The sequence below is a fragment of the Hylaeus volcanicus genome, chromosome 4, assembly GCF_026283585.1.
Source record: "Hylaeus volcanicus isolate JK05 chromosome 4, UHH_iyHylVolc1.0_haploid, whole genome shotgun sequence".
Lineage (NCBI taxonomy): Eukaryota > Metazoa > Arthropoda > Insecta > Hymenoptera > Colletidae > Hylaeus > Hylaeus volcanicus.
This window is the reverse complement of record NC_071979.1, coordinates 30,625,406-30,649,513: the sequence shown is the minus strand read 5'-3', so window position 1 is coordinate 30,649,513 and position 24,108 is coordinate 30,625,406. Positions and strand designations below refer to the sequence as shown.

The 24,108-nt window shown below is 38.5% G+C and overlaps 6 protein-coding genes across 13 annotated transcripts in view; 4 read left to right on the top strand and 2 right to left on the bottom strand.

Moving 5' to 3' along the window:
• Positions 1 to 523: 523 nt before the first annotated feature.
• LOC128874681 (spermine oxidase-like) lies at positions 524 to 3,637 on the top strand. The gene is made up of 8 exons (XM_054119625.1): positions 524 to 790; positions 1,344 to 1,593; positions 2,044 to 2,254; positions 2,360 to 2,596; positions 2,693 to 2,824; positions 2,907 to 3,109; positions 3,191 to 3,311; positions 3,411 to 3,637. The coding sequence occupies exons 1-8, from the start codon at positions 589 to 591 to the stop codon at positions 3,534 to 3,536; spliced, it is 1,482 nt and encodes a 493-aa protein (XP_053975600.1). The 5' UTR covers positions 524 to 588; the 3' UTR covers positions 3,537 to 3,637.
• On the bottom strand, positions 3,624 to 10,900 carry LOC128874677 (spermine oxidase-like). Of its 3 annotated transcripts, none has more exons than XM_054119614.1 (12): positions 10,606 to 10,900; positions 10,206 to 10,467; positions 7,691 to 7,904; positions 7,369 to 7,602; positions 7,137 to 7,277; positions 6,871 to 7,070; positions 6,617 to 6,740; positions 6,435 to 6,541; positions 5,351 to 5,529; positions 4,812 to 5,272; positions 3,951 to 4,703; positions 3,624 to 3,885 (listed from the first exon to the last, which is right to left on the bottom strand). In XM_054119614.1, exons 1-12 carry the CDS (start codon positions 10,751 to 10,753, stop codon positions 3,757 to 3,759), a joined length of 2,952 nt encoding a protein of 983 aa, XP_053975589.1. In that variant the 5' UTR covers positions 10,754 to 10,900; the 3' UTR covers positions 3,624 to 3,756. The 3 variants fall into 3 exon arrangements, with proteins under 3 accessions (XP_053975589.1, XP_053975590.1, XP_053975591.1); XM_054119615.1 differs by having other exon boundaries at positions 7,146 to 7,277; XM_054119616.1 differs by lacking the exons at positions 10,206 to 10,467; positions 10,606 to 10,900 and adding an exon at positions 8,636 to 8,758.
• On the top strand, positions 7,954 to 10,300 carry LOC128874687 (uncharacterized). Its single transcript, XM_054119637.1, has 7 exons — positions 7,954 to 8,487; positions 8,644 to 8,887; positions 8,969 to 9,164; positions 9,249 to 9,376; positions 9,467 to 9,649; positions 9,723 to 9,892; positions 9,965 to 10,300. The coding sequence occupies exons 1-7, from the start codon at positions 8,474 to 8,476 to the stop codon at positions 10,095 to 10,097; spliced, it is 1,068 nt and encodes a 355-aa protein (XP_053975612.1). The 5' UTR covers positions 7,954 to 8,473; the 3' UTR covers positions 10,098 to 10,300.
• Positions 10,901 to 10,918: 18 nt separating the features above from the next.
• On the top strand, positions 10,919 to 14,045 carry LOC128874679 (ATP-dependent RNA helicase abstrakt). The gene is made up of 10 exons (XM_054119619.1): positions 10,919 to 11,278; positions 11,357 to 11,627; positions 11,709 to 12,054; positions 12,140 to 12,273; positions 12,347 to 12,503; positions 12,574 to 12,736; positions 12,816 to 13,116; positions 13,212 to 13,361; positions 13,449 to 13,631; positions 13,731 to 14,045. The coding sequence occupies exons 1-10, from the start codon at positions 11,246 to 11,248 to the stop codon at positions 13,865 to 13,867; spliced, it is 1,875 nt and encodes a 624-aa protein (XP_053975594.1). The 5' UTR covers positions 10,919 to 11,245; the 3' UTR covers positions 13,868 to 14,045.
• On the top strand, positions 13,951 to 18,849 carry LOC128874685 (trichohyalin-like). Of its 2 annotated transcripts, none has more exons than XM_054119633.1 (6): positions 13,951 to 14,066; positions 14,197 to 14,499; positions 14,586 to 15,100; positions 15,167 to 15,364; positions 15,487 to 15,625; positions 15,720 to 18,849. In XM_054119633.1, the coding sequence occupies exons 2-6, from the start codon at positions 14,241 to 14,243 to the stop codon at positions 15,812 to 15,814; spliced, it is 1,206 nt and encodes a 401-aa protein (XP_053975608.1). In that variant the 5' UTR covers positions 13,951 to 14,066; positions 14,197 to 14,240; the 3' UTR covers positions 15,815 to 18,849. The 2 variants fall into 2 exon arrangements, with proteins under 2 accessions (XP_053975608.1, XP_053975609.1); XM_054119634.1 differs by having other exon boundaries at positions 13,978 to 14,066; positions 14,194 to 14,499.
• LOC128874676 (disintegrin and metalloproteinase domain-containing protein 10-like) overlaps positions 18,079 to 24,108 on the bottom strand; it is a 15,249-nt gene continuing 9,219 nt past the window's right edge. For 3 of the 5 annotated variants that reach the window (XM_054119613.1, XM_054119611.1, XM_054119612.1), the window contains exons 7-18: positions 23,734 to 23,921; positions 23,437 to 23,577; positions 23,233 to 23,357; positions 22,923 to 23,051; positions 22,621 to 22,789; positions 22,356 to 22,525; positions 22,072 to 22,239; positions 21,769 to 21,896; positions 21,581 to 21,695; positions 21,371 to 21,505; positions 20,705 to 20,938; positions 18,079 to 20,601 (exon numbers count right to left, since the gene is read on the bottom strand). In XM_054119613.1, the coding sequence (XP_053975588.1) occupies positions 19,657 to 20,601; positions 20,705 to 20,938; positions 21,371 to 21,505; positions 21,581 to 21,695; positions 21,769 to 21,896; positions 22,072 to 22,239; positions 22,356 to 22,525; positions 22,621 to 22,789; positions 22,923 to 23,051; positions 23,233 to 23,357; positions 23,437 to 23,577; positions 23,734 to 23,921 (2,647 nt within the window). In that variant the 3' untranslated portion in view covers positions 18,079 to 19,656. Of the gene's footprint in view, positions 20,602 to 20,704; positions 20,939 to 21,121; positions 21,231 to 21,370; positions 21,506 to 21,580; positions 21,696 to 21,768; positions 21,897 to 22,071; positions 22,240 to 22,355; positions 22,526 to 22,620; positions 22,790 to 22,922; positions 23,052 to 23,232; positions 23,358 to 23,436; positions 23,578 to 23,733; positions 23,922 to 24,108 lie in introns of all 5 variants that reach the window. The other 2 variants (XR_008456686.1, XR_008456687.1) reach the window with 2 other exon arrangements.

Genomic DNA, 24,108 nt, shown 5'->3' with positions numbered 1-24,108 from the left:
TTCATTCGACGACACTAAATATGTACTGATAAATTAAACGTGAGATAAAATTTCAAATGAAAGATGTCATAAAAGCGAGATTTGTAAATGTAAACTTTTTAAATTATACTCGGGTTTGATACGGAAACAGGGCTACGTTAGTAATAATAATTGATAATAATTTAATTGAAAAAGAAAAAAAATAGAAGAAAAAACGAAATGCAAGGTATAAGTCACGTTTTGCTTCGATCTAGCAGCACGCGGCACGCACATATGTAAGTACGATCATGATGCAATGTTCTTCCCTCTTCGCTTCGTTAAAAGTTTGAAGCTGGTAGATAATAGATACGCGCATCCTATAGGATCGTATCCAACAGTCAGCACCGATCCATCAATACAATTACGTAATTATCTATATTTTAAACGATTATCTCTCGCTATTAGCTATTATGTAGCCATCACTACTACCAATTGCTCTGATTCCTCACAAAGACAAATTGTCATACGAACAATGACGCAAGTGTGTATATAAGTCACTGCGTAAAACTAGATGTCCGTTCGATCAGCTGACAGAAATTCGTGTTCCGAGTTCGACACGGTGTCGCGAAAATGCTTTATACCGGAATTTTTATTTTTTGTTTGGTCACAGGAACAAACTACGTAGACGCAGGTTCGCCGAGGATCGTGATCGTCGGCGCTGGTGCTTCGGGTATCGCGGCTGCATCGAAGCTACTCCAAAACGGTTTCGAAGATGTTCTGATTTTGGAAGCCGAGGACAGAATCGGCGGACGAGTGCACACAGTTAAGTTTGGTGAGTTCACTGACAATCAGTTATCGTAGCTACGGTAAATGTTTCTTAAAGAAAATCGACTGTTTATTTTACCGGCAAACGACCATATACAAAAATTTCCCAGACCATATCATTCGATTCGATTCGATTCGATTCGATTCGATTCGATTCGATTCGATTACAGGTTCAAGAACTTTGAATTGGCTAAACTTTTCGGAGGTAAAAAGTCTGTACGGTAAACAAGAGAGGATAGCTATTAGGTAGTCGCAGATACATACATATAATACTCACTGTATCTTTGCGGCAAGAGTACGATATTTTCAATAAATTAACGATAGTCTGTAATTGTAATGGCCTGATCCATTGGTAAAACAGTTGTGAGGATACAATGATGGATATAAAAGTTTGTAGTTTGCATTACCGAGTCTCGTGTAATATTATATGTATACGAAACGCGGCCACTCTTGATATCTCTCGTTTAGTTTATTCGTTCGAGAGGGCTCGAAGAATTGTACAATTGTACATATAATATAGCTAGCAGCAACTTAACAAGGATAAATTCGTGTTCCCACAGACGAATACAGTGTCGATTTAGGTGCGCAATGGATTCATGGAGAGGAAGGAAACGTCGCGTATCAACTAGCAGCTCCTTTGAATATCACCGATCACTCGGATCCCTTTTATAACGAAATGTTTACCTCGTCCGGCGAGTTAATCGACCCGACAATTACGAAAAACATTTCGGATTTTTATTTCCAATTAATGGAGTCAAGGAATTCTTTAAAGAACTGCAATGACTCTGTTGGCGAATGCTACGAAATCAAGTACGAACTTTTTGTATTCAAGGCCAGAATTATACAAAGGTTATCGGTAACGCGTGGATATACATATGTACGTGTGTACCGTATCGTAAGAGCATCGGGAGCTCGAAAACAATTTAGTAGCAAAGAAAAAACCGTACAAGTAGATAAAATTATCGTAATCGGCAATAGCAATGCCATATGCATACCATTTCTGAAAATAAATTTTGTTCGTTTCATCTACTGCGAGTAACGTCAATTGTATGCAATTCCTATTTTTACGATGAAACATTTTCATGTGCATGTTCGCTTCTTTGTATGCCATAGCGTTCCAAAGAAATGATGGTACGATATTTATTACGTGAACATTGAAAAACTATTTTTTGTTCCGAGCCCATCTCTGAAGCGATAAATACCCACGCTGTACTCTGTACACTCATTTACACTCAACTTCCGTTCAAATCCCGCTGTTAGGTTGAAAGAGTATTTTGCACTGTTCCCGGAATTAAACGAAACGATGCAACAACAGTTACTGTGGTACTTGGACCAGATGCAGATGAGCTTCGATGCCGCAGATTCCTGGTACGATTTATCACCAGAACAGGATGCGTATATGACAAGCCCGGGTGACAACGGGATTAATTGGAAGGAACGCGGCTACAGCACCATCTTAGATATATTAATGGTTTGGACGCGTCCCTATTTAGAAAATTATATACATATAATGTAATAGTAGTAATGTAATATATATATATATGTATATGTATGGTATTTAAACTATTCGTTTTAGAAAAAATTCCCAAATCCAGAAGAAGAGTTGCCCGTGTTAAATAAAACGATTCTCAAAGCTGAGGTGACAAAAGTCGACTATTCGAACCAAGACGGTATCGTAAAAATAACCACGCTCGATAATAAGGAATACGTAGCCGATCACGTAATCATGACACCATCTTTAGGGGTGCTCAAGGCACAGTACGAAACTATCTTCACCCCTCGATTGCCAGAGTCAAAGATCAGAAACATCAAGGTACCCGGACCTATACTTTTTTCTTCGATCTTCTTCTTTTCTAGCCGAACATTTCTTTACGGAATATCGATTCTACTCTGTTAACTTTACTCTCAGGGTCTAGGGTTTGGGAACGCTGAAAAAATAATCTTGGCATTTAACGACACTTGGTACAATAATAGAGGAATGAAGAACAGGATGTACAGCCTTTTGTGGAATGAAACGGAAAGGAAGGAGCTCGATGCCAATGTATGTAGGTACTACGTACAACTAAAGTTTACCGATAACCTTACCATTACTTTCCTAATACATTTCCGTGTATTTCTTTTAGATAAAAACAAAGTGGTTACCACACGTACTAGGAATTGCCATCGTTGAACATAAGCCTCGCTTGCTGCTTTTATGGATTTCCGGAAGAGGTGCGCGTTTAATGGATGACCTCACAGACGACGAGGTCCTGAATCAAACTATCGACATTTTACAACATTTCCTAGGAAAAAAATACAACGTTACTAGACCTATAGCAATGATAAGGTAGAATCATTTTGGAAATTATCAAAACATTTCTCTTTCTTTCTGTTTCGTCGTAAAATCTTCTTGGTTTCTTCTCTGTAGAAGTAAATGGCATCAAAACAAACATTTTCGTGGCACGTATAGCTACCGATCCATGGAAACTCAGAGAACGAATTCGAGCGCGAAACAGTTAGCCGAACCGATTATAACAATGGGTAAACCGGTAAGTTCTTCGATAAATCAGTTTTAAAAAATCACAACTAAAACCGTATACCGTTACTGTATCGTGTCATCGTATCATCGTGTCCTTTTCTCGTTTTAGGTGATTCTGTTTGCCGGAGAAGCTACTAACGAACATCATTTCTCTACGGTACACGGCGCAATCGGTTCTGGATGGAGAGAGGCCGAGAGACTGATGAATCTATATAGCAAAAACATAACAAAATAGCATTATTTACCTAGACAGATGCTAGATACGATTGACTAGATCAATATTTAAACTCGATCGGAATTATATAAATGAGTTTCTTCGGTATCATATATATCAAATTTTTATTCGTTTCAAGTTAAAGCTGTGCGTGTATGTATATGTATATCTATGCGTACATCGTATATGTATACAAAGAATGTGTATTTGTAAACACGCGTATTTGTGGGTATTTTTAAGATCAACTTTTTGAAACGTGATGTTGTAGAAAAACTTGAGCCTGTTTTATACCGGTTTCGTAAGCTCCATGAGTCGTAGAATAAAAGTTCTCATGAGTTGCTTCACCGGCGAACATGATAACGGGTACATCCTAAAATAAAACGATATCTTACAACAGGTTTTATATTCGACGATTGGTTGCATTCTTTTGCTTACCTTCGTGCCATTATTTCCTTTTACGTTGCTCCATATTGGTTCTGCTAATGTGGCCGGCGATACACCATTCTTGTCACATTTTGTTGAAATGTAACTGTAACCACCTCGAACGTACTTGTTTTTATTCCATTGAGTTCGCAGACACTTCTTCACCGATGGAATTTCATCGAGTTTCAGGTAATGTTTGAGCAATTTTGTGCAATCGATCGCTACCTGTTGTTCGCTTAAAGTTTCCACCGTATAAGCTCCACGACCACCGACCCAACCGAGAAGCACACCCTCGTGATCAGGAATAACGTCGAAGCCTGTCAGATCTCTAGTCCACGCAGCCAATGTTTTACTATGAAAGTTGGTCGAGTTACGCTCCTTCCAGAGCAATTGAAATCCTTCTGTACCTGGTTTCCACCAGGGTGTACCAAAGTCCAGGAAAATTTTATTAATCAAATCGAATCCAAGGCTCTCGATTGCCCGACCAAACGGAGATGGCAACGGAGGTACGAACATGTTCTTATAATTCTCTTTCAAATAACCAAGCGAGCTAGTGATTATGACGCAGTCGGAGAGAATTCGGGTGTTATCGGAGAGTCTCAATAGAACAGGAGTGCGGTGATCATCATGGACAACCCGTCGCCACTCGATGGATTCCACGCAAGTGTTTAGACGCAAATTTTTTCTATTCAATCCATCTGCGATAAGTTTTATTAACGAATTGTATCCGGTTTTCAACGAAAGATGTTCCGGACCGTTAGCAAACTGTCAAGTGTATGTGTATATATATATATATATATACACATATATACTTTATTATTTTGATGTGATCGTCAAGTGTTGGACGCTAGAAAACCTGTTACCTATATTTACCTTGAATTTTCCCCAGGACTTTGTCGACAACTTGTCTAACGTGAGACAAGAATTATCGATCATGAGAAATCTAACGTTCCAATCGAAAATCTCTTTTTTTATACTTGATCTTAACGACGATTCGTTTCCTTCTTGCAAATGCTTTTCGAGGGAAGCCCATAAAACTTTGCCGATATTCTCAAATTCCGGTTCGACGTCCTTGTTCACATAATCTTCGCAAATTTCTAGAGTACTATGAACGAGATCATTTATCTCTTCTACTAACGTTTCTTCGACTTTAATGCCATTATCGCGAATAAAAATGCCTCGACCGTCTCGAAACTGAATGTCCGAAAGTAAATTGTTTTCATAGCAAAGTTGTGCCAGCTGACTTTGATCGCCATGTAAGAACTGAGCACCAACTTCTATCCAACTTTTATTCCATGGTAATGATACTGTTCGACCGCCAACCACATTCTGAGCTGAAAATAAAATGAAATAAGTTGTTAATCATAATTGTAACATACTATACTTATCTTCCGGTACAAAGTTTCATTTACCTTCGAGTAGTAAGTAATCATTAAAATTTCCATCTTCTAATGTTTTTGCAGCTGATAATCCTGCTATTCCGGCTCCTATTATTACAACTTTTGTTCTCGATGTTATCTCGCTAATAGTACTCGGTATTCTTCCCATTTTTCCAAAGTTGTTCGTCACTTGTTTTAACCAATCACGTGTTCTACATGATTCCAATTGTGATGTTTTTATTAACACTTGATTCTTTTATGAATGTGTATATGTGAATCAAGAGAATATGCAGATGCAGACAATGAAAACGTAAACATAACGATTAACAGATGTTAACAAATGTGATGCGATAATAACAGACAACATCGTTCAACTAACTCTGTAATATTATTTATTACTTGTAACAATAATTAGTAGAGGATTCAAACATAGGAACAAGATCATGAAATTAAACCGTTATTTAAACATATCCCAAATATTCACATACAACTTAATATTATTTGTTTAGAAGGTTGTAAATATACATATAAGAAGTATTAGTTCCCTGGATGTTGTAAAGCATCGAGTAAGTTTATAACTGACTGTCATCCTTTACCAAGAAACATGTGGCTCTGGTTAGAGCTGTGACTTTAGTTGCCTAAGAAAAAGCATGCTGATCAATACGAATAGAACGTATAAATCGAAATCATATAAGAACATACAAACATTAAACATGTTTAATATACAGTGATCATTCGCTCATACCTTGTTTTTAAACTAAAAATAATTTGAAATTAATAATAATAATAATAATAATAATAATAATAATAATAATAATAATAAACAAAAACAAAAACAAAAGAATGTATACTACAAACTACGAGTCACACAAATTGTCTTTGTATGTATATCATTTATGGACCTAGTCCAGAAAGAAAAGTAAACATGTTGCATGGAATAAAGGACGAGTTGCGAATGAACATATGTAAATTATAGTATGTAATGCAAATCAAGATAATTAAACAAATACAATAAAATGTGTATAAAAGTAGTACAACGATTGTAAAAGTGAATTTATTTCGCCAAATAAATTTCAAATATTTATAGGAGTGAAAACGAAAAAATTGTTGAATTTACCTATGAAAGTTTATTATTCTATCCGCTTCTCTGAAACCTGTTTCAATTGCTCCATGCACGGTAGAATAATAATGATCGTGCGTCGCTTCTCCAGCAAAGTGAATTATCTAACGAGGAAATGAAATTATTAGAAAATCTGATACGTGTTATTATTTGAATATTAAATTATGAGAAATACATACAGGTTTACCATCAGTTGTTACAAGTGGATCTGCTAAATCTTTTGTTTTCGCATTCAACTTCTCGGTTGTTATACTTCTAAAGCTGTAAGATCCACGGAAATGTTCATCCGTATACCACGATGATCTAGCGAGCAACAAGAGAAATGCTAATATTAATACATTAGTACAAACTAATGTGGAGGAACGTTAGGTATACGGATAGATTTGATAATGCGTAACAATAATAAGAATTATATTACGTTGTAAAATACTACCTAAGTATTCGATCAAATTTTGGAATGTCGTATGCTTTTTCGAGAAACATTTCTAGCAGCAGATATAATCCGTCGGATACATCATTATCGGGAAGCAATTCCATCTGTTTTGCATATTTACCAGAGATCCATGCGCATAATACTCGTGATTGGTAGTCTACAGGAATGAATGCAAAAACATCACAGAGCCACTCGTATTCCTAAATCACACACGATATATTTAGTATATTTAAGAAACGATATCGATAATAAGTATTAAATAGTACATGTAGTACTTGTCCGTGAGATTTAAGAAATTCTATTTTGTCTTCTTTAGGCCAAATTAAACTGAAACCGGCGCAATCTTTCTTCCACCATCTATGTGGAAATTCCAGGAAAACTTTGTTTACAGTTCCAATATTCAAACCCTAAGTAATATTTGAAAATTAAATATATGGCGAGATTTTAAATCCAGAAAATCGAATTAAGATATCATTTCATATTTTTATATGCGTGTACCTTCAATGCGTGTTGTTTCTTGTCTGGCAAGATTGGTGTAAACATCGTAGCATGTTTCTCTTTTAAAACTCCAAGCGACGGAGTAAATATAACATGAGATGCTATATATTTGGAACCATCTTTTGTTGTTACAATTATATTATTAATCGATGTGTAGTCAATATTGGAAACATCCTTATTGAATTCGATCTTCTCCATTATGGGTAATACATTTTTTGGATTGGAAGTCTTTCTCTAAAAGAGTAACGAAATAAACGATACATGTTATCAAACTTTTTCTTTATCAAATTTCGCAATTATAGTTAATATAAATTATGCTTACAGATAGTAAATCAAACAGTGTTTTATAACCACGGTGTTTCCAATTAAGTACATGATCTCCTTCGCAAGTCCAATAGTTTGGCATTTCTTTTGCGGAAACTTCAAACCACGAATCGCTGCATTGAATTGAATTATCAAATTTATGTATCCAATCTAACAACTGTTCCGCTCTAACGCGAGTAGTAAATGGATTTTTTTCAAAGATCTTATAAAATCTAGAATAATAATTCACTTAATTTAGTTAATTTAGTTAATTATAGTTGTATACATATACATAGAGTGATCGGCATATAAAACTTTGTAATGCAATATTTAATGCAATTTAGTGCATTTAAATGTAATATTCGATCTAGCGCAGTATTCGCGTTTTCAATTTGAAATTTAAGCGGTGAAATCAGATGTGGTATGATTCATCGGCCTTGAAGGAAATAGTGGTGGGGCGTGGGGCAACTATAGTGTTATCAAGTGTTATATTATAGCATATAGTCTCTATAATACACTTGTTACAAATTACAAACCGTAAACGCGTACGCGATACGAATGCAATTAATCTGTCAAATTCTTTGTGTAAATACAAGTAACCTTTAATATTGTTTGTCGTGATAATGCTATAGTACGTTACGATTTGTATCTATCTATATATATATATATATATATAGATAGATATATAAGTGCAGGAATAATATATATACGCTTTTAACGATGCTGCTGTTTACAAGGATGCACTATAACATTACGGTTAAAAAAGGAATATATTAAAATACTATTTTGTTGTACGTCTAACATGTTTGCAAAAAGGTGGGAATCGTTTTCTCGACTGTATAAATTATTTAAAAAATAAGGACATACTCTGATTGTACATAGATTAAGTATATGATCTTACAAAAAATACAATTAAAAGTACAACTTTGGTATGTCGAATAAAGTATAAAGAATTTTGATATACCATTTTAGCAATGTCGATCCCGAACTGGAAAGGTTACGGAAAGAGGTCGATGTTCCGCCAAATTTGGATACGGTGGCGCTAAATATACAAAGAGCTACAGCACGAATTCATGCGTCGTATTTATTTGAACACATCGGACGACCCACTCTACATAAATTATGTTTGTTATTGAGTTCTACTGCCACAGGAAAAATGTATAACGGATGGCAGGAATTTGCAGCTCATATGGGCTTGACAATGGAACAAATACGTGTACGCATGCATAAAATTAACGTACTTTCTAAGAAAGATATTTTAACCGCTACTTTTCTAATTGTTACTCGTCTTTTCTAGTGTATAGATTATGATTTCAAGAACTTACAGGATCCAACTTATTATGTATTATTAGCTTACGTGCAACACGTCGATGCAACTATAGACAAAATTTTAAACGCCTTGCAAAAGATGCACCGTTTCGATGTGATTAATCAAATAAAGGATAACATTACCGATTTAATTGATGCGATTCCATCAAACTCTTCGGCTGATGGTATTTTAGAAACTATCGCACAGCGTATAGAAATGCTATGTATCTTTTCCCTGTTAATAATTATACGTTTTGATGCTTACACAGAATCTGCTATACTTCGATCAAAGAGTATACCAAGAGCACCGTTAGTTTTAACTCCGATAGAAATTGTACAGAAAATGCAAAACGTAGGAGACAACTCTGGATACATTTTGCAAGGTAATTTACAAAAGGTATCGTAGAGTGTTTAATGTATAATACATATCTCGAGGTTGTGATTGTAGTATAAGATATTAAATTTTTTTTGTTCACCTTATACATAGACAAAACAGGCATATGGATGCATAGTTATGCTAACATTTGCCGATGATGGTTTAACAACGGCGCAACGTATAGCAAAAATATTTAGATCTAAACAGCCTAAAATCGGAGTAGTCATACTTCAAGAACAAGAACACTATGTATACAGCAGAGCAGAAGAGTTTATAGACGATTGTTTTAGACAAGTAATTCCATTTGCATCTGAATACAATGCAAGATTTACCGATACCTTTCGATGTAACTATTTATTACTTCCAGGTGAACTTCATCGTACCAATATTAACGCAAGAATATTTGGAAAGAATACATAATCCTCACCAAACGTATAGCGAAGATCAAAATAAACTGGACGCCAAGTATATAAAATATATATATTCTTTGTTAAGATATGAATATGTGAGAAGTCAATGTATAAATTGTCGTGTAAGGTGCGTTTTTTGATTACATCTTACTGCTTCTATTTTGCATATTTAACGATAATTCTAAGATCTTTTTAATAGGTGTATAGTTTCCGATAAAGAAGTATATGCAGTTGCAAAATCAAATTTACACCCAACATTGCAAGCATGGTTCAGGGAAAGCGATATCGACGCATTCGTCGAAAACATTCTGTTACGAAAGTCCTCGCGGTGAAAATTTATAACGAGCACATAAATAAAAAATTGTAACAGTTTCTATATAAAGAACAATAAAGTCTCTTATATGCGTTTGTGTATATATTCCTCTAACTCGTGTACTTACCGATTTATAAAATATTCTCCGTAAGAATCTGCATTGTTTATCTCATCCGATGTATGTTCAGAAATATAATAATATAATTTTAATGTTTCCGTGGATTCCTTTTTCGATAATATTTCACCTTTCGCAGTGACGAAAATGTGTCCATCGAAATCATTAAAACATTTCGACGAATCCAATAGTTTATATGGGAAAGCAAGGTCAAAGACTACATTTCCACGTTCCCCGTGAACCCATTGCGCTCCTAATTCTACAACATTATCCGCTGAAAGTACAAAAATATAATAACTTTGTATAACTATGTTGTACATCCTATATTATTTTTCATAGTATACAAACAATTGCAATAGTTTAGTGTGATTTTTTGAGAAATCTTAGATGTAAAGAGAAGCGTTTTACTTACAAAATTCTACCGTATGTATTCTACCACCAATCCGATTTTTTCCTTCAAGAATTATTACGTTTTCCAAACCCGCTTCTATCAATCTAGCTGCTGCAGCAATACCTGCAGCTCCAGCTCCAATAATTATTACTTTTGGTCTGTTAAACATTACTACGTTTTAACGCGTAACAATCTAGTATGTTCGTGACAATGACATTCAGAGATATGATATCTTTGTAATTTAAATTTATACGAAATATTCAGATAACCATATCTTGCCAATTGTTATAATCAGTCCCTCACGACTCACGACCACTCACACGACAGTCACGACTGGTTACGACACGACGCTAGACGCAACGACCCTCTGAAGTAAACTTTCCAAGATATCCGAATATAATTTATGATATATGAAGAAGGAAACTGAAGAGGGAAATTATTGAGAAACATTCATAAAACACTAAACGAAGAATATATATTATAAAACGATATTTATTAGATGAAATCTTAGCTCAACAACAGTTCAAAATAAATTTGACTTAGGTTAGAAACAGAGTTGGATGTGATTATTGATACCATTAATAAATGGATAATTGATTTTGCATGTTGTTCATTCCGTTGTTTTCTCGACTACCAAGTATCGTTTATTAACTTTGTAACGATGGCACAGAATAAAGAGAAACTTCCACGAAAAGTTAGTATCGTTGTGTAAAAAAGTAATTATTTCGGCTATAGTTATTATACTAGAATTGAAACATGTTTTATTGTACAGAGATACAGAAGAGACGAGGAGAAGGAGAGTCCTTTGGAAACAGATGACGCATACGTTCCTTATGTACCTGTTAAAGAACGCAAAAAACAACAACTAGCCAAGCTTGGTAAGCTTGGACAGCTAAAAGATGAAGCTGCTGTTGGAATTATTGGGAAAAGTAGTAGCGAAAATGAAAGAGACGATGCAGACGACGACGATGGACAAGTATGGGGAAGGAAATCCAATATTTCGCTGTTGGACCAGCACACCGAATTGAAAAAATTGGCAGAAGGTACAAGATATCTGTACAAATGTACATCTATAGTAGCATTTTGATAAAAGTATCGATGAAGTAATCGATAAAATTTTTCAGCCAAGAAAGAAAGCGCTATGGAGAAACAGTTGAAAGAAGAAGAGAAAATTCTTGAAAGCGTAGCAGAAAACAAAGCTTTAATGGGTGTGGCAGAATTGGCAAAGGGTATTCAGTACGAAGATCCGATAAAAACTAGTTGGCGACCTCCGAGGACAGTTCTCGCTTTAGGAGAAGCGAGGCACGACAGAGTTAGAAGGAAGCTCCGAATTTTGGTAGAAGGAGACGATGTTCCGCCACCGTTAAAAAGTTTTAAAGAAATGAAATTTCACAGAGGAATTTTAAACGGTTTAGAACAGAAAGGTATCGTCAAACCGACGCCTATCCAGATTCAAGGAATACCTACAGTGTTAGTATACGTTTAACGTACCGCTAATCGTTTCTTTGTACAATATAATGTTTTTGTCCAATTTTTTTTTTTATACACGTTACAGGTTATCTGGTCGTGATATGATTGGCATTGCTTTTACTGGTAGTGGAAAAACATTAGTGTTTGTATTACCTATCATAATGTTCTGCTTAGAGCAAGAAGTTGCTATGCCATTTGTAAGGAACGAAGGACCGTATGGTATAAATACTTGGTATATTTACATAAAGTAACAAAGATAAATATTGTGTAACGGGTGATGATATTCTTGCAGGTTTAATCATTTGTCCATCGCGAGAATTAGCAAAGCAAACGTATGATATCATTCGTCATTATACGAACAGTTTACGTCAAACAAATTGTCCCGAAATTCGTAGTTGTTTAGCCATCGGTGGCGTGCCTGTATCTGAATCATTAGAAGTGATTAACAAGTAGGTAGATTGTTAGTACTGTGATTGTTTTTTATTGCGTCGTATTATATAATTTGTTTGTTGGTTGTAGGGGTGTACATATCATGGTGGCAACTCCTGGACGATTAATGGATATGTTAGACAAAAAGATGGTAAAACTTAGCGTGTGTCGTTATCTTTGCATGGACGAAGCAGATCGCATGATCGACATGGGTTTCGAGGAGGATGTCCGAACGATTTTCTCGTTTTTCAGGGTAAACATACATTAGCAAAATGCTTTTAATATAATTATATGGGTGGTGTAGATTACGTATGGTGGTATACCGTTTACAGGGTCAGAGACAAACGTTGCTATTTTCTGCGACTATGCCGAAAAAGATACAAAATTTTGCTCGATCCGCTTTAGTAAAACCTGTCACGATAAACGTTGGTCGAGCAGGTGCTGCATCGATGAACGTAATACAAGAAGTTGAATACGTTAAGCAAGAAGCTAAGATCGTGTACCTTTTGGAGTGCTTACAAAAGACTCCTCCACCGGTACTTATATTTGCCGAGAAGAAACAAGACGTAGATGCTATTCACGAGTATCTATTGCTGAAAGGTGTTGAGGCAGTAGCGATACATGGTGGAAAAGGTACGTATAATACATACCTTTCTATCAAACGAATGCTTTTTCTTTAAGAGATTTCGGGTTGGATATTTCAATTGTTTTCTTACTTTGTTTCGTAGATCAGGAAGAGAGATCGCGTTCCGTGGAAGCGTTTCGCGAAGGTCGGAAGGATGTACTGGTGGCAACAGATGTCGCATCTAAGGGTCTCGACTTTGCTGATGTGCAACACGTTATAAACTACGACATGCCCGACGATGTGGAGAACTATGGTAATCTTACAACTACATCTAGTAAAACGGTTTGAATTAATTATTTAATCAATTGCAATTAACTAAGTAATAGGGTTTCTTGTACAGTACATAGAATTGGAAGAACTGGTCGTTCCGGTCGGACTGGAATAGCGACTACGTTCATTAATAAAGCAAACGATGAATCTGTGTTGCTCGATCTGAAACATTTACTTATGGAAGCGAAACAAAAAGTTCCACCGTTTTTGTTGGAGCTTTGCTCGGAAAATGAAAAGTATCTCAACTTGGGAGGTAAACTACTTCGTATTAGATTATTAAATATACAATGGATTTCTTTTCCTTCCATTAAAAACAGAGAATAAAACTATTTACTTGGTTACTTGATTTCAGACGAACGTGGATGCAGCTATTGCGGTGGCCTTGGTCACAGAATCACAGAGTGCCCTAAACTGGAAGCCATCCAAAATAAACAAGCATCTAATATCGGACGTCGCGATTATTTGGCCAGCAATGCTGCCGACTATTAAATCAGACATTTTCGATATCATTCTTCCAGCGTAATGTTGCAAGCCTTTTGTATATAAATCTTATGCATAAATTTTGTAAACTTATATCGATGAGAGGAAGGAATGTGTAAATAGTATCGTACAATTTCTATAAAAAACTGATAAATAAATAATACCGTGGTTTCACGGTTTCAAGATACTTTCACGTTTCTACTCTCGCGTTAGTTCCTTATTCTTAATCTAACGTTCTCTTGTTTGAAATCTTGATACGCGATGTTTTTGTCATCGCTACCGACGCAAGTTTCTCGCAACTAATGATAATAATTGAAAAAGTGAACATTTTTCAGCAGTATACTATTGCTATTACTCGATTAAATAAAATTTAAATAAAACGATGACACGAGAAAAGGACGGAGTGCGGAGTAACAAAAGCAACGAGAGTATTCAGGAACGAAAAGCCGTCGAGATGGAAAATCGTCGACGAGCATTGTTCAACAGAAGCGAAAATAAACAGCGTTTACGTCAAGCACATATCGAGCGCAAAGAGACGATAGAAGCAATCAAATTTCATCAAGCTAAAAAAGTCTTTGACCTGAAAATGAAACAATCTGAACGCGCACACCGATTAGCCCAAGAATTATCGCTCCGTAAACGTAAGCGTGTATAAAATACTTTTTCGCATCTCATTTGGAACTTTATATACATATAACTGAACCAAAGTCACGTTCCGTTCGCGTAGATTTTGAATTGGAAGAATTTTTCAAACGGAGGAGAACAGGCGATGCTGTATCGAGTGTTTCGAGTTGCAATGCGGAGGACATGGAAGTTAAATTAACCGAGAGGAGAAAACAAGAAGAGGAGGAGGGGAAAGATTCAAAGTTAAACAGCGTATGGCCCTATACCGACGACTTTGACTTCGTGAAACAAGAACGACAGAAAAAACTAAACTACAAAAGAGAATTACAAAATCAGATGATAGACAATTGCCGCAGGCATCGCGAGAGAGAGGAGGAAAAGCACCGTGAACGCAAACTATCGGAGGATATCGAAAAGGCACTGCGCGTAGAGGATCTAGAAGCAGAGAAACGGAAAAAGGATACCGCTTTTCTGTTGCAATTCGAAAGGGAAGCCTTCTCGAAGGCTCGACAGATTTGGAAAAACAAACGTAGGGAAATTCTCAGACGGGAGTACGATGATATTTTACGTATGGTGGCTAAGAAGGAGGTTTTGCAAAAAAGTGAATTCGAGCAAAAGGTTGAAAAGAAATTAATCTATCGGAGTTGAACGTTGAGTTAAATATTGCATTCGTTCCTCTTCTAGACCGATACGGACGCGAAGAAGGATGCCGTAATAAAAACGCTAGCGATTAATATAAAGAACGAAGAATACAGAAAATTCGAACGGGAAGAAATTTACCACGAGTTATATCTGGCAGAGAAAGAAGATGATTTTTCGAATGAAGCACTCAAGCTGACTATGAAGAAAAAGCAAACGGCTAAACAACTTTTACAAGACATGGTAACGCGAGTTAACTTACGAATACGGGGTTCCATTCGAGTAATTATAAAAGAAAAAAATAGGCAATCGTTACTCTATTCGTTGCGAAAAACGTATTTAGAAACGCGTGCGTAAAATAATAGGCGAGGCACCAAAAAGCTGCTGCTGAGAGGAAAGCCAAAGAAGACGCAATCGATGCGGCTTTCGGTAGGTATCTGGCCGAGGAACGACGAAAGTTGGAGGAAAAGGAAAAGCGGAGGGAGCAAGTTCGCCGTGAGAAAAGTATGCAAGACGAATGTTCGAATTAGAATGCTCTTGAATGCTTCTATAATGAAACATGCAATCTAACAATAATTGCGTAACATTTTACTTTCAGGTATGCGATACGGGAACGAATTAAGAGAGATTATAAGGAAGAATAGGATACGACATTCGCAAGATGACGCTCCGGGCCGATCCCCGTACCTGTAGCCGACTGAAACGGTGAGGTACGCGGAAGAGAGGAAGACGACGACGACTCGAAGCGGCGCAAAAGAAAAATGCAACGACAAATAATTTCAATGACTCACTAATCGAACAACGCGTTGCATACATGTATTCTATTTTTCTTTGTATTTTCTATGATAAGCAGGATATCGCATTAAATTCTCGAGTGTCTCGAAACTTTGATCAAGAGAATTATTTTTACGTCTATTTATTGGTATACAGATATATACATATACATATTTAAATTGTGTATATGTATATATATACAATGGTGCGCAAGAGGCCGATGCTCTCGTGGTTCTCGTTATTTGTACAAAGTCCGTGTAAAAATACAGCAGTCCTATGTTGTGTGTAGGATATAAGTAGGTACGCGATAAATTAACAGAGTCTTGCCTCGGGCGTGTTTAGCGTTGAAAAATCAAATGGGAACTTTAGCGTCGATCGATCTTCTTTGTTCCATGGATCGGATTTTTCTTGTCAGCCGAGGCAATCCTCAAGCGATCTCCTTCTACGTTTTACCCCTTCCATTTGCAACAATTTCACCAGAGACGTACGATATGACGATTTTTTCGATTTAGTTTAACGGACAGAGAAGGGGCTCGAGTAGAGAAACAAGGTGCACCTATTCTGGTGTTAAGAATATGTTTACGTATGTATAATGTATATGTAAGTACGAACGTTAGTTTTCTTAGTTAACGGCTAGTCGTTATAGTTACTTACGAACTAAAATTAATCGTGGTTAATCGCGTCACGATGATAATCGGAAAAATGAATGTCTATCGCTGAAACGGTATACACCCTTGGAAACGATAACATTTTAAAATAGATATACTTGTAGATTCGCGAAACATATTCCTGAGATCGTGGAAAGAAGTTATTTTATCGTTCCCCCTCGAATCTTCTAGATAGATCGTTAACTTTAAATTGGATATGCGATAAGTTAAGTTTAATACTAGAATTTTGTATACCTAATACTATGTGGAACCTGTACATCCTCACTCGTCGACGTGTTTCTCTCGACGAACGTGGCTCTCGCTCTTAGCCATCTCAGCTAAACCATCTATCGAAAACATTTCGGAGTGTCGAGAACGAATCAGACGAGGATGGTCGGTCGACACGACACCACTGGCTCAGAACCGGTCAAAATCTTTGACTTGGTAATTTAACACAGATCGACCTTAAAAGTAAAATCACATTTCCTTACGCAACTCATTCGCCTGTGTTAAATCGACATCGACAAAATTGTTTCGCTCGCGTAATAATAAAATCACATATTCTTGCGGTTCAAGTACTCGTACACGCGTATGTATATACACGAGCAACCAATTATTTTGTCATTTTATTACTACGTTTTATTCGTTTAGTTTAAATAGAAATGGGCAAACGTGAACATTTCTTCGAGTACCTACATATATATATATATATATGTATATAGTATATACATTGGATTCTTTCAATTTCCGACATACTTGTCACATGTAGCCACGCACGCGCTTGTATATGGAGATCAAAGTATGAATACATCGCGTACATGTATTCAACTTTCTGTTAAACGTTAATTTTGTTGGAGTATTTATAGCAAAACCGTTATTACTTGTGACAACTTGAGAGGAAGTTTGCCCACCTCTGTCTCCTAATCGCATCGAATTTCATCGACTGTGAACAATTAGAATATTTATCACTTTTCGTCGATGAAACTACGTATTTGTCGCACATCTTTCTTACCGTTCGAAGCATTTTCTTTCAAGAGTTTAATATCGACGACACACAGAAGCGCTTTCTAACACATCATTCTTGTGAGTCCTTGGCATGTTTCGTAAAACTCTTTCTTTGTTTTTTTACCATGCATGAAATTGTAAGCGTCGATCGATGTGGGATCTTCGGTGAAGCATTAAAATAGGAAAAGAAGTTTGCGAACTTTGCGAACGAATCCAAGAGTCTTGCGTATTTTTACAAAAAATTGATCGCCGCGTAAATAACAAAATATATATGTTTACGCGCGCACACACACAATCGCGAACGAAAGGAACATAATCTCAATAATTACACGCAAGAAACACGTAGAGCGATAAATGGGGGGAATGTTTCATGGACACAAAATATTTCAATGGAGTAAGCGTATACATTAATAGCACCGCACAGCAATCATAGACTATTTCGGTACAATTAATTAATCATCTTATTCAGTTTCGATACTTGCTGTTTATCTAACGATCTATAATTCGACGGGGGAATAAAATTCACGGAAACCTAGTAACGTGTCGCTAATTCTCGTATATTTGTACAGTCTCAAAAATATAAATAGTTTAACGAGTTCATCGCCATCATCACCGTCATGGTTATCACAACCATCATAGTTATCATTATCATCATCATCATCATCATCATCATTATCACGATCGTCATCGTCGTCGTCGTCGTCGTCGTAACTGTCGCCATCGCCGGTATCGTCATCATTATCATTATCATCATCATCATCGCTTACGTACTGGAATTGCAAATAATCCGGCAAGGATTACACTGCGATTAGGAGTTGCCGGGCATAGGAACCATGAGAACAGCATATGAGATAAACAGCAAGTCCAGGCAAAGTATCGAAGCGAAAATGATGATCGACAATAACTTTTTTAAAAAGTGAAAATCCCGAGGTAATTTTGTGTTTAAAATTTGTATGGTAAGAATGTATCGAAAAGAGACACTATGCGTTCCTTTTCGATAACGAGGAGTACGGTTCATCATTATTTAAATTGCCTGCAAACTTGCTGTTCCTCTCGCAACTATCATCGCCAGGGAAACAAAAAAAAGTTCTCTTCCAACAGTGAGATCCCTTTTCCGAGTTTCGTAGAGCGGTGTACAATATAATAGGCACGATGCAGCAGTAGGTTTAAGTGTTTCTTGTACCGTTGAAGGTACGGTAATAATCACGCTATAATTTGTCTCTCGCAATGATTGAAAGCTGATCGAATCCTTGAAATACAGGATGCCAAAAAAAGATTAAAATTCCTTTTAAAAAAAAGAAACGTTCGTCGAGTCACCCTGGATAGGAGCCGCGATCGCAAACGAACCGGAACTTACACTTTGCAAGCGAAAAGTAAAATTTCACCGTGATTTGTTTGTTCGTTTGTCTGGTTTTATTTTCTTCTTTTTTCTTTAGATCAGTAGATTTGCGGTGTTGACGTATTCTTACGCTGTAAATATACGTGCAATCGTCGATGCGTAGTCTTTTAAATGTTGAATTTGGCCCCTTATCTTTGGAAGAAAAATACTTGGCTTAGATGTGTGAAACTAGCACTGGTATGTATGACACGATGCTGCTCGCCGAAGCACATTCCTCCATAAAACGTGGTTCGTTACCGATTACACTATTCCAACCACATAGAAACGCAAGGGAGGGAGGCCGTCGTTCGTTTGTCGAACGATACGTTATAGTAATATATGTATAATACTAGGAAGACGTGAAAGAGAGAAAAAAGCGTACGCGATAGGTGTATACGTTTTGTTGGCCGCTAAGGCATATTCGTGAGCAAATAAATTCAACCACGGTAAAACGGAAGAAGCAGACTCTGGGTTAGGTAGATTTTGTCCCATTTTTAAAAGAAAAGACAACCAGCAACAGCCGCCATGTATCCGGCTGAATACGAAAAAACGGGCTGTAGTTGTTCTCCGACACCGATGTTCGTTCTCGGCGACAAAATGGGGCGTAAAACGTCCATTAGAGTTCTTTCGCGACTTCCTCGGACGGGATTTCTCGATGCAACGGCGGTTTTCGTTTGAAGCAAAAGTGATTCTTGCCCGACAAGGAGATATCCGGGTGTGTCTGACCGTGGTCACGTGTCCGAGAATAGAAACTCACTCTCGGACAAGAGTACCTCGAGATCAGAAGGAACGGTATGAAGATCAGAATTGGCCGGGTCAGGTAAATCACCTGTACCGTTTCCGATTCCTGTAGGTGCTATTTGTCTGGCTCTACCGATTCTGACCCTATCCTTCTTTTTCGGGGTCCGCAGCAGAACGCCTGTCCTCGGAATCTTGGATCTGCCGTTAGCGAGGCTCGCGTTTGCCGGCTGAGTGCCGACCAATTGAGCAACCACCTTGTCCGACTTTCGTAATTTTACGCTAAATTTGAAGGGGGGGTTGTAAACCACTTGCAGCTTTGCTCTCTCTTTTCGCGGTTTGTTGCCAGCCGAGCTTTTTGTTTCTCTGGATTCAACGGGCCTTCTCGAGGCGACGATCTGTCTGGTTGGCGGTAACCTGGTCCCGGCACTCGTTAGCCCTACGGGAGTGGACTTGCTCTTCGGTAGCCCGGACGCGTTCGTTCTCGTCATTTCCGGTCGACATTGAGAAGACGCCAGCAGCCAGGAACGAACTTTGCTTTTAGGATCAGCGTTCGGCTCGGATTCTTTTTCGGCCTGAGTGGCCGAATAGTCGATCACTTCTTTTCTCTGTTGCTTCTTGCAACGCTTCCTTTTATCGTTGTCGCCGTTGGTGGGTGTGTTGCTAACGAAATTTTGTTTGTCTCGAGAAAGAGTCGCCGGGATAGTCTTTTTTCTTTTGTTTTCTTGAACAACGACGGTCGTCGGCTCGGCTGATCTCTTCCGGACCAACTCTTCACTGGGATTCGTCGATGTCTTCTTTGGCTGTGGCTGTGGCTGTGGCTGCGGCTGCGACTGCGGCTGCGGCTGCGATTGCGGTTGCGATTGCGATTGCGGTTGTGGTTGCGGTTGCGGTTGCGGCTGTGGTTGCGATTGTTTCTTTTTTTTCTTCGATGCATCCTTTGGAAAAGAAAAAGAACGATTCATAATACATTACGTAGTTACGAGAAATCACCGGAACGATCGCAATCGGTCGGGCTGAATCAACAATTTGTATTCTCACCTTGGCAGAGTTTTCGCCTGCATTGCCGTGAGAGTCTTTATGCTTTCGATGTCTTCTCTTCTCTCGGACTTTTCTGCTAAGTGGAAGCTTGGCGCGTACAGCCGGCGGATGTACCGTGACTCCCTCCGCTCCCTCCGGCGGCAGACGAACCGTTTCCGTCGTCGAGCTGTGCATTATCGTGACCGACTTGAGCTTCAGATCCGGTCGTTTGCCCAGCATTCTCATGCTCGCCACCTAGGTTCCAGAAAAGAGTCGAGAAATATCGACGATACCAACTATCGCCCGGAATTCTATTGTTCGAGGTAGGTAAATACCAAGATAACGACGTAGGGGAGCGTTAGGAGCGTAACGATCATTGACGATTCAAATGAACTACGATGAGACACTAGGAATAACATGAACCAAACTAGCGGTTACCGATAATAGCTGCGAACTGTATCAACGCTGCGTCGACGAATAAATACACGTATCTATTATACTTTTGTCTTTCCCGTAACTTACTCTCTATACGTTTCCTCGACCGTTTCTGGCGCAAAAATTCGGATTGATAATAGCATAATAAATTGACTTATCCTAAACGAAGAAGAGGTTAAAACATGTACAAGATTGTAGAAATAACGTATGCATGGTTGTATACGCAAATCGAAAAATCAACGGGACACGTACCAATAACAATACCGCTGCCAAAACGATCAAACCAGCCGCGTACCAATGGTCGATAATCCAGCGACGAAAAGTGGCAAGACTTTCGTCCGACAGCAAGAGCTTCCTCAGAGTCGCTAACGGACCGCTTGGATCCACCTGTGCGCGATAAAAATGACCTAATAAATATTATGCAGACGGTAATTGTAAAATTGATTCCAAGTATCGTAGTACCTCTCGACACTTTTGGAAAACGTCACAATAACCGTTGTAGTCGTTACACGGTGTTCCTGGTTTCGAAAACATATCTGGAATATCGAACGGCGGAGAATTCCAGTCGAAGGATGACCTGTCGGAAGCGAACAATGATTTTATCGATACGATAAGAGATACTTGCATCGTCGAAATGTCTGTCAACGTACAAGCAAGGCTGACTCTCTCCGGGAAGACGACAACAGAGTTCACAAGCTTTCGTCGAAGGGTCATTTGGCCCCGGAATGCACTGACAAGATTCCAAACCATATGCAAGGCATATACTACCTGTACATTCCTGCAAAAGAACGAAACAAACGATATCCATGTTTGAGAAACTTTTGTAACTTGTAGTTGCCGGCGATTAGTAAGGCGTTGCATTATTTTCGTTATGAAAGAAGAAAAACCCAAGTCCCTTTTGTAAAAGAAAAATGTAGAAAAGTTTCGCATTCCCTAGTGGATGATGTACTTACTCCCATAAAGCAAACGAATTCGCGATTGCAGATCGTCTTGTTAGGCTTGTTGATAGAAGGAGGACAGTAGGGTGATCTACCGTCGCAGAAGCTCGCATCGCGGCATCCGTTGTCATCTCGGCATTTCTCTCCGAATCGTAAATTACACTCGGCGGTACAACACGGACCCTGCACAAACGCGAAACGCGACACGTATTCGAGTTAAATTTGATTCGAGTTCCATTCGAAACACAGACTACAGATTACAGACGACAGAAGACACTCGACGAATCGTTTCCGCATACCTGACTAGGACTGCACACGGATCTTGGCGTAAGAGTACACGGAGTTTCATCCGCCGGTGGATATCGACGTTGCGGAAAGCAACACGAGTCCCTGCAATCTTCTTCCCATCCGCAGTCGCATTCTTCGCCTTCTTCGACTACGCCATTTCCACACAACGACACTTGCGGTTCTGTCGACACACAATCGAGTCGTTTTCTTGGTTACAATTGGTTAATCGTACGACGTATATTTGGAACGCGTAAAAATAACGAAGGAAAGACTGACCGGTGAAGCAACCCTTCGGCGAACGAGCTTTGCTATTCAAAACCGGATTAATGGCCGTCAAGCTGCAGGGGCTGAAACGATTATTGTTACGCTTGTCGCCACTAGTGGCACGAGCAAACATAATGAAGTTTCCATCCTCTCCACCGGGCGTGCATTGTTCCGGATCGTGCTGTAACAAAGTAAAGTGGCAGTTAATAAATGGGTTACGCATATATCGACAGTGTCTCGAGGTTTCGCGTAAAATGCGCGGTTCCGAAGGAAATAAAAGTCCGCGGGGAAGGTAAATGAAAGGGGCAACCTACCGGTGAACCAAAGTTATGACCGATCTCGTGGGCCAACGTCACGTGAGAAACTGCAGGCGGCACATGCTTGCCGTAGTTGAGCAGAGTCACTATTCCGGTGTTCAACGACTTCATGCTGCCGCGATAGTGCTGCAATATTTAGTCGTACGTTTTAGTCTCGAGTTCCCTCTTAATTTCAGGGATTCTTTTCTCTGACAATGAGTCGTTAACACGATCGACGCCGCGTAGCGTTCGCTTCGTTTTAACCTCTCGTCGAGTTGTCCGATGAAATACCGAGCAGCGTTAATTTCCAATCGTAAGTAAAACTTACGCCATTTTTTTCGCAAACTCCGCCAGCATTTTTCAAATCACCGGTCCAAGCGAGGCCCAACGTTCCCATCTCAAAGTCCCTGTACGTAAACATGTAAGCCAAGCAGAACGCGTCGTAGTCTTCCTCTGCAACCAACGAACAGGCGTTTCGAATTATCCGATCGTCAGGTTTACGAACAATTACGAAGAAATGTATTATATTTACCAGAAAAGAGTTCCAGATACTTTTCCACGCCATAGTTCCCTGGAAACCGATAATTGGGATCTCTGAGAGCGTCCTCGCTGTGTACTTTGACGCGTTTTATCATAAAACTAATGTTGTCCGGTCTTCCGTCCTGATTGAAATCTGAAAAAAAAAAAAACGAAATCGAGATCTGCAATTGGTCGATAAGACCAAAGTATCCGCGATTTACATAGCGATACTTAAATAAAGCACAATTTTAGATTTTCTTACTCGTGAATCGAATTTTCTATTGGGGAAAGTGTTTGGATAAAATCGTACCGGTATGCTTGTAAATGGAGTTGACCCTTTGCACGTGTCTAGTCATCACTTCGATACAAGCCTCCTCCGTGCCGTATCGCGCGAAAAATTGATGGTCGGCTTGCAAGTAGAGCATGCAGGTGGTCTTCCGTGGATCCACGGTGGCACGTTTGTGCAAATGTCTCGCGATGCGATCTCCGTTGCTCGTTCTGGAACCAAACGGCAACAGTTGAACGTTTTTTACGCTCTCTCCATCTTTCAGTGTAAAAACTTTATTCTGCTATGATTACTATTGTACGCTCGAGAAACTTTAATCATATACATATGTATAGCCATTTTGATGGTTTTGCGAAACGAAACGAAACGAAACGAAACGAAACGAAACGAAACGAAACG

Coding starts and splice junctions, on each gene's coding strand:
- LOC128874681 (XM_054119625.1), top strand. CDS start 589: ATGCTTTATACCGGAATTTTTATTTTTTGTTTGGTCACAGGAACAAAC. Junction 2,597..2,692: donor CAAAGATCAGAAACATCAAG/GTACCCGGACCT, acceptor CTTTACTCTCAG/GGTCTAGGGTTTGGGAACGC. Junction 3,110..3,190: donor AGACCTATAGCAATGATAAG/GTAGAATCATTT, acceptor TCTTCTCTGTAG/AAGTAAATGGCATCAAAACA.
- LOC128874687 (XM_054119637.1), top strand. Junction 9,165..9,248: donor ATCAAACTCTTCGGCTGATG/GTATTTTAGAAA, acceptor ATGCTTACACAG/AATCTGCTATACTTCGATCA. Junction 9,650..9,722: donor TAGACGATTGTTTTAGACAA/GTAATTCCATTT, acceptor TATTACTTCCAG/GTGAACTTCATCGTACCAAT.
- LOC128874677 (XM_054119614.1), bottom strand. CDS start 10,753: ATGTTTAACAGACCAAAAGTAATAATTATTGGAGCTGGAGCTGCAGGT. Junction 10,468..10,605: donor AATACATACGGTAGAATTTT/GTAAGTAAAACG, acceptor TTGTACTTTCAG/CGGATAATGTTGTAGAATTA. Junction 5,273..5,350: donor TGATTACTTACTACTCGAAG/GTAAATGAAACT, acceptor TTTTATTTTCAG/CTCAGAATGTGGTTGGCGGT.
- LOC128874679 (XM_054119619.1), top strand. CDS start 11,246: ATGGCACAGAATAAAGAGAAACTTCCACGAAAA. Junction 12,055..12,139: donor ATTCAAGGAATACCTACAGT/GTTAGTATACGT, acceptor TACACGTTACAG/GTTATCTGGTCGTGATATGA. Junction 12,274..12,346: donor AAGGAACGAAGGACCGTATG/GTATAAATACTT, acceptor ATATTCTTGCAG/GTTTAATCATTTGTCCATCG.
- LOC128874685 (XM_054119633.1), top strand. CDS start 14,241: ATGACACGAGAAAAGGACGGAGTGCGGAGTAACAAAAGCAACGAGAGT. Junction 15,365..15,486: donor AACAACTTTTACAAGACATG/GTAACGCGAGTT, acceptor GTAAAATAATAG/GCGAGGCACCAAAAAGCTGC. Junction 15,626..15,719: donor GCAAGTTCGCCGTGAGAAAA/GTATGCAAGACG, acceptor TTTTACTTTCAG/GTATGCGATACGGGAACGAA.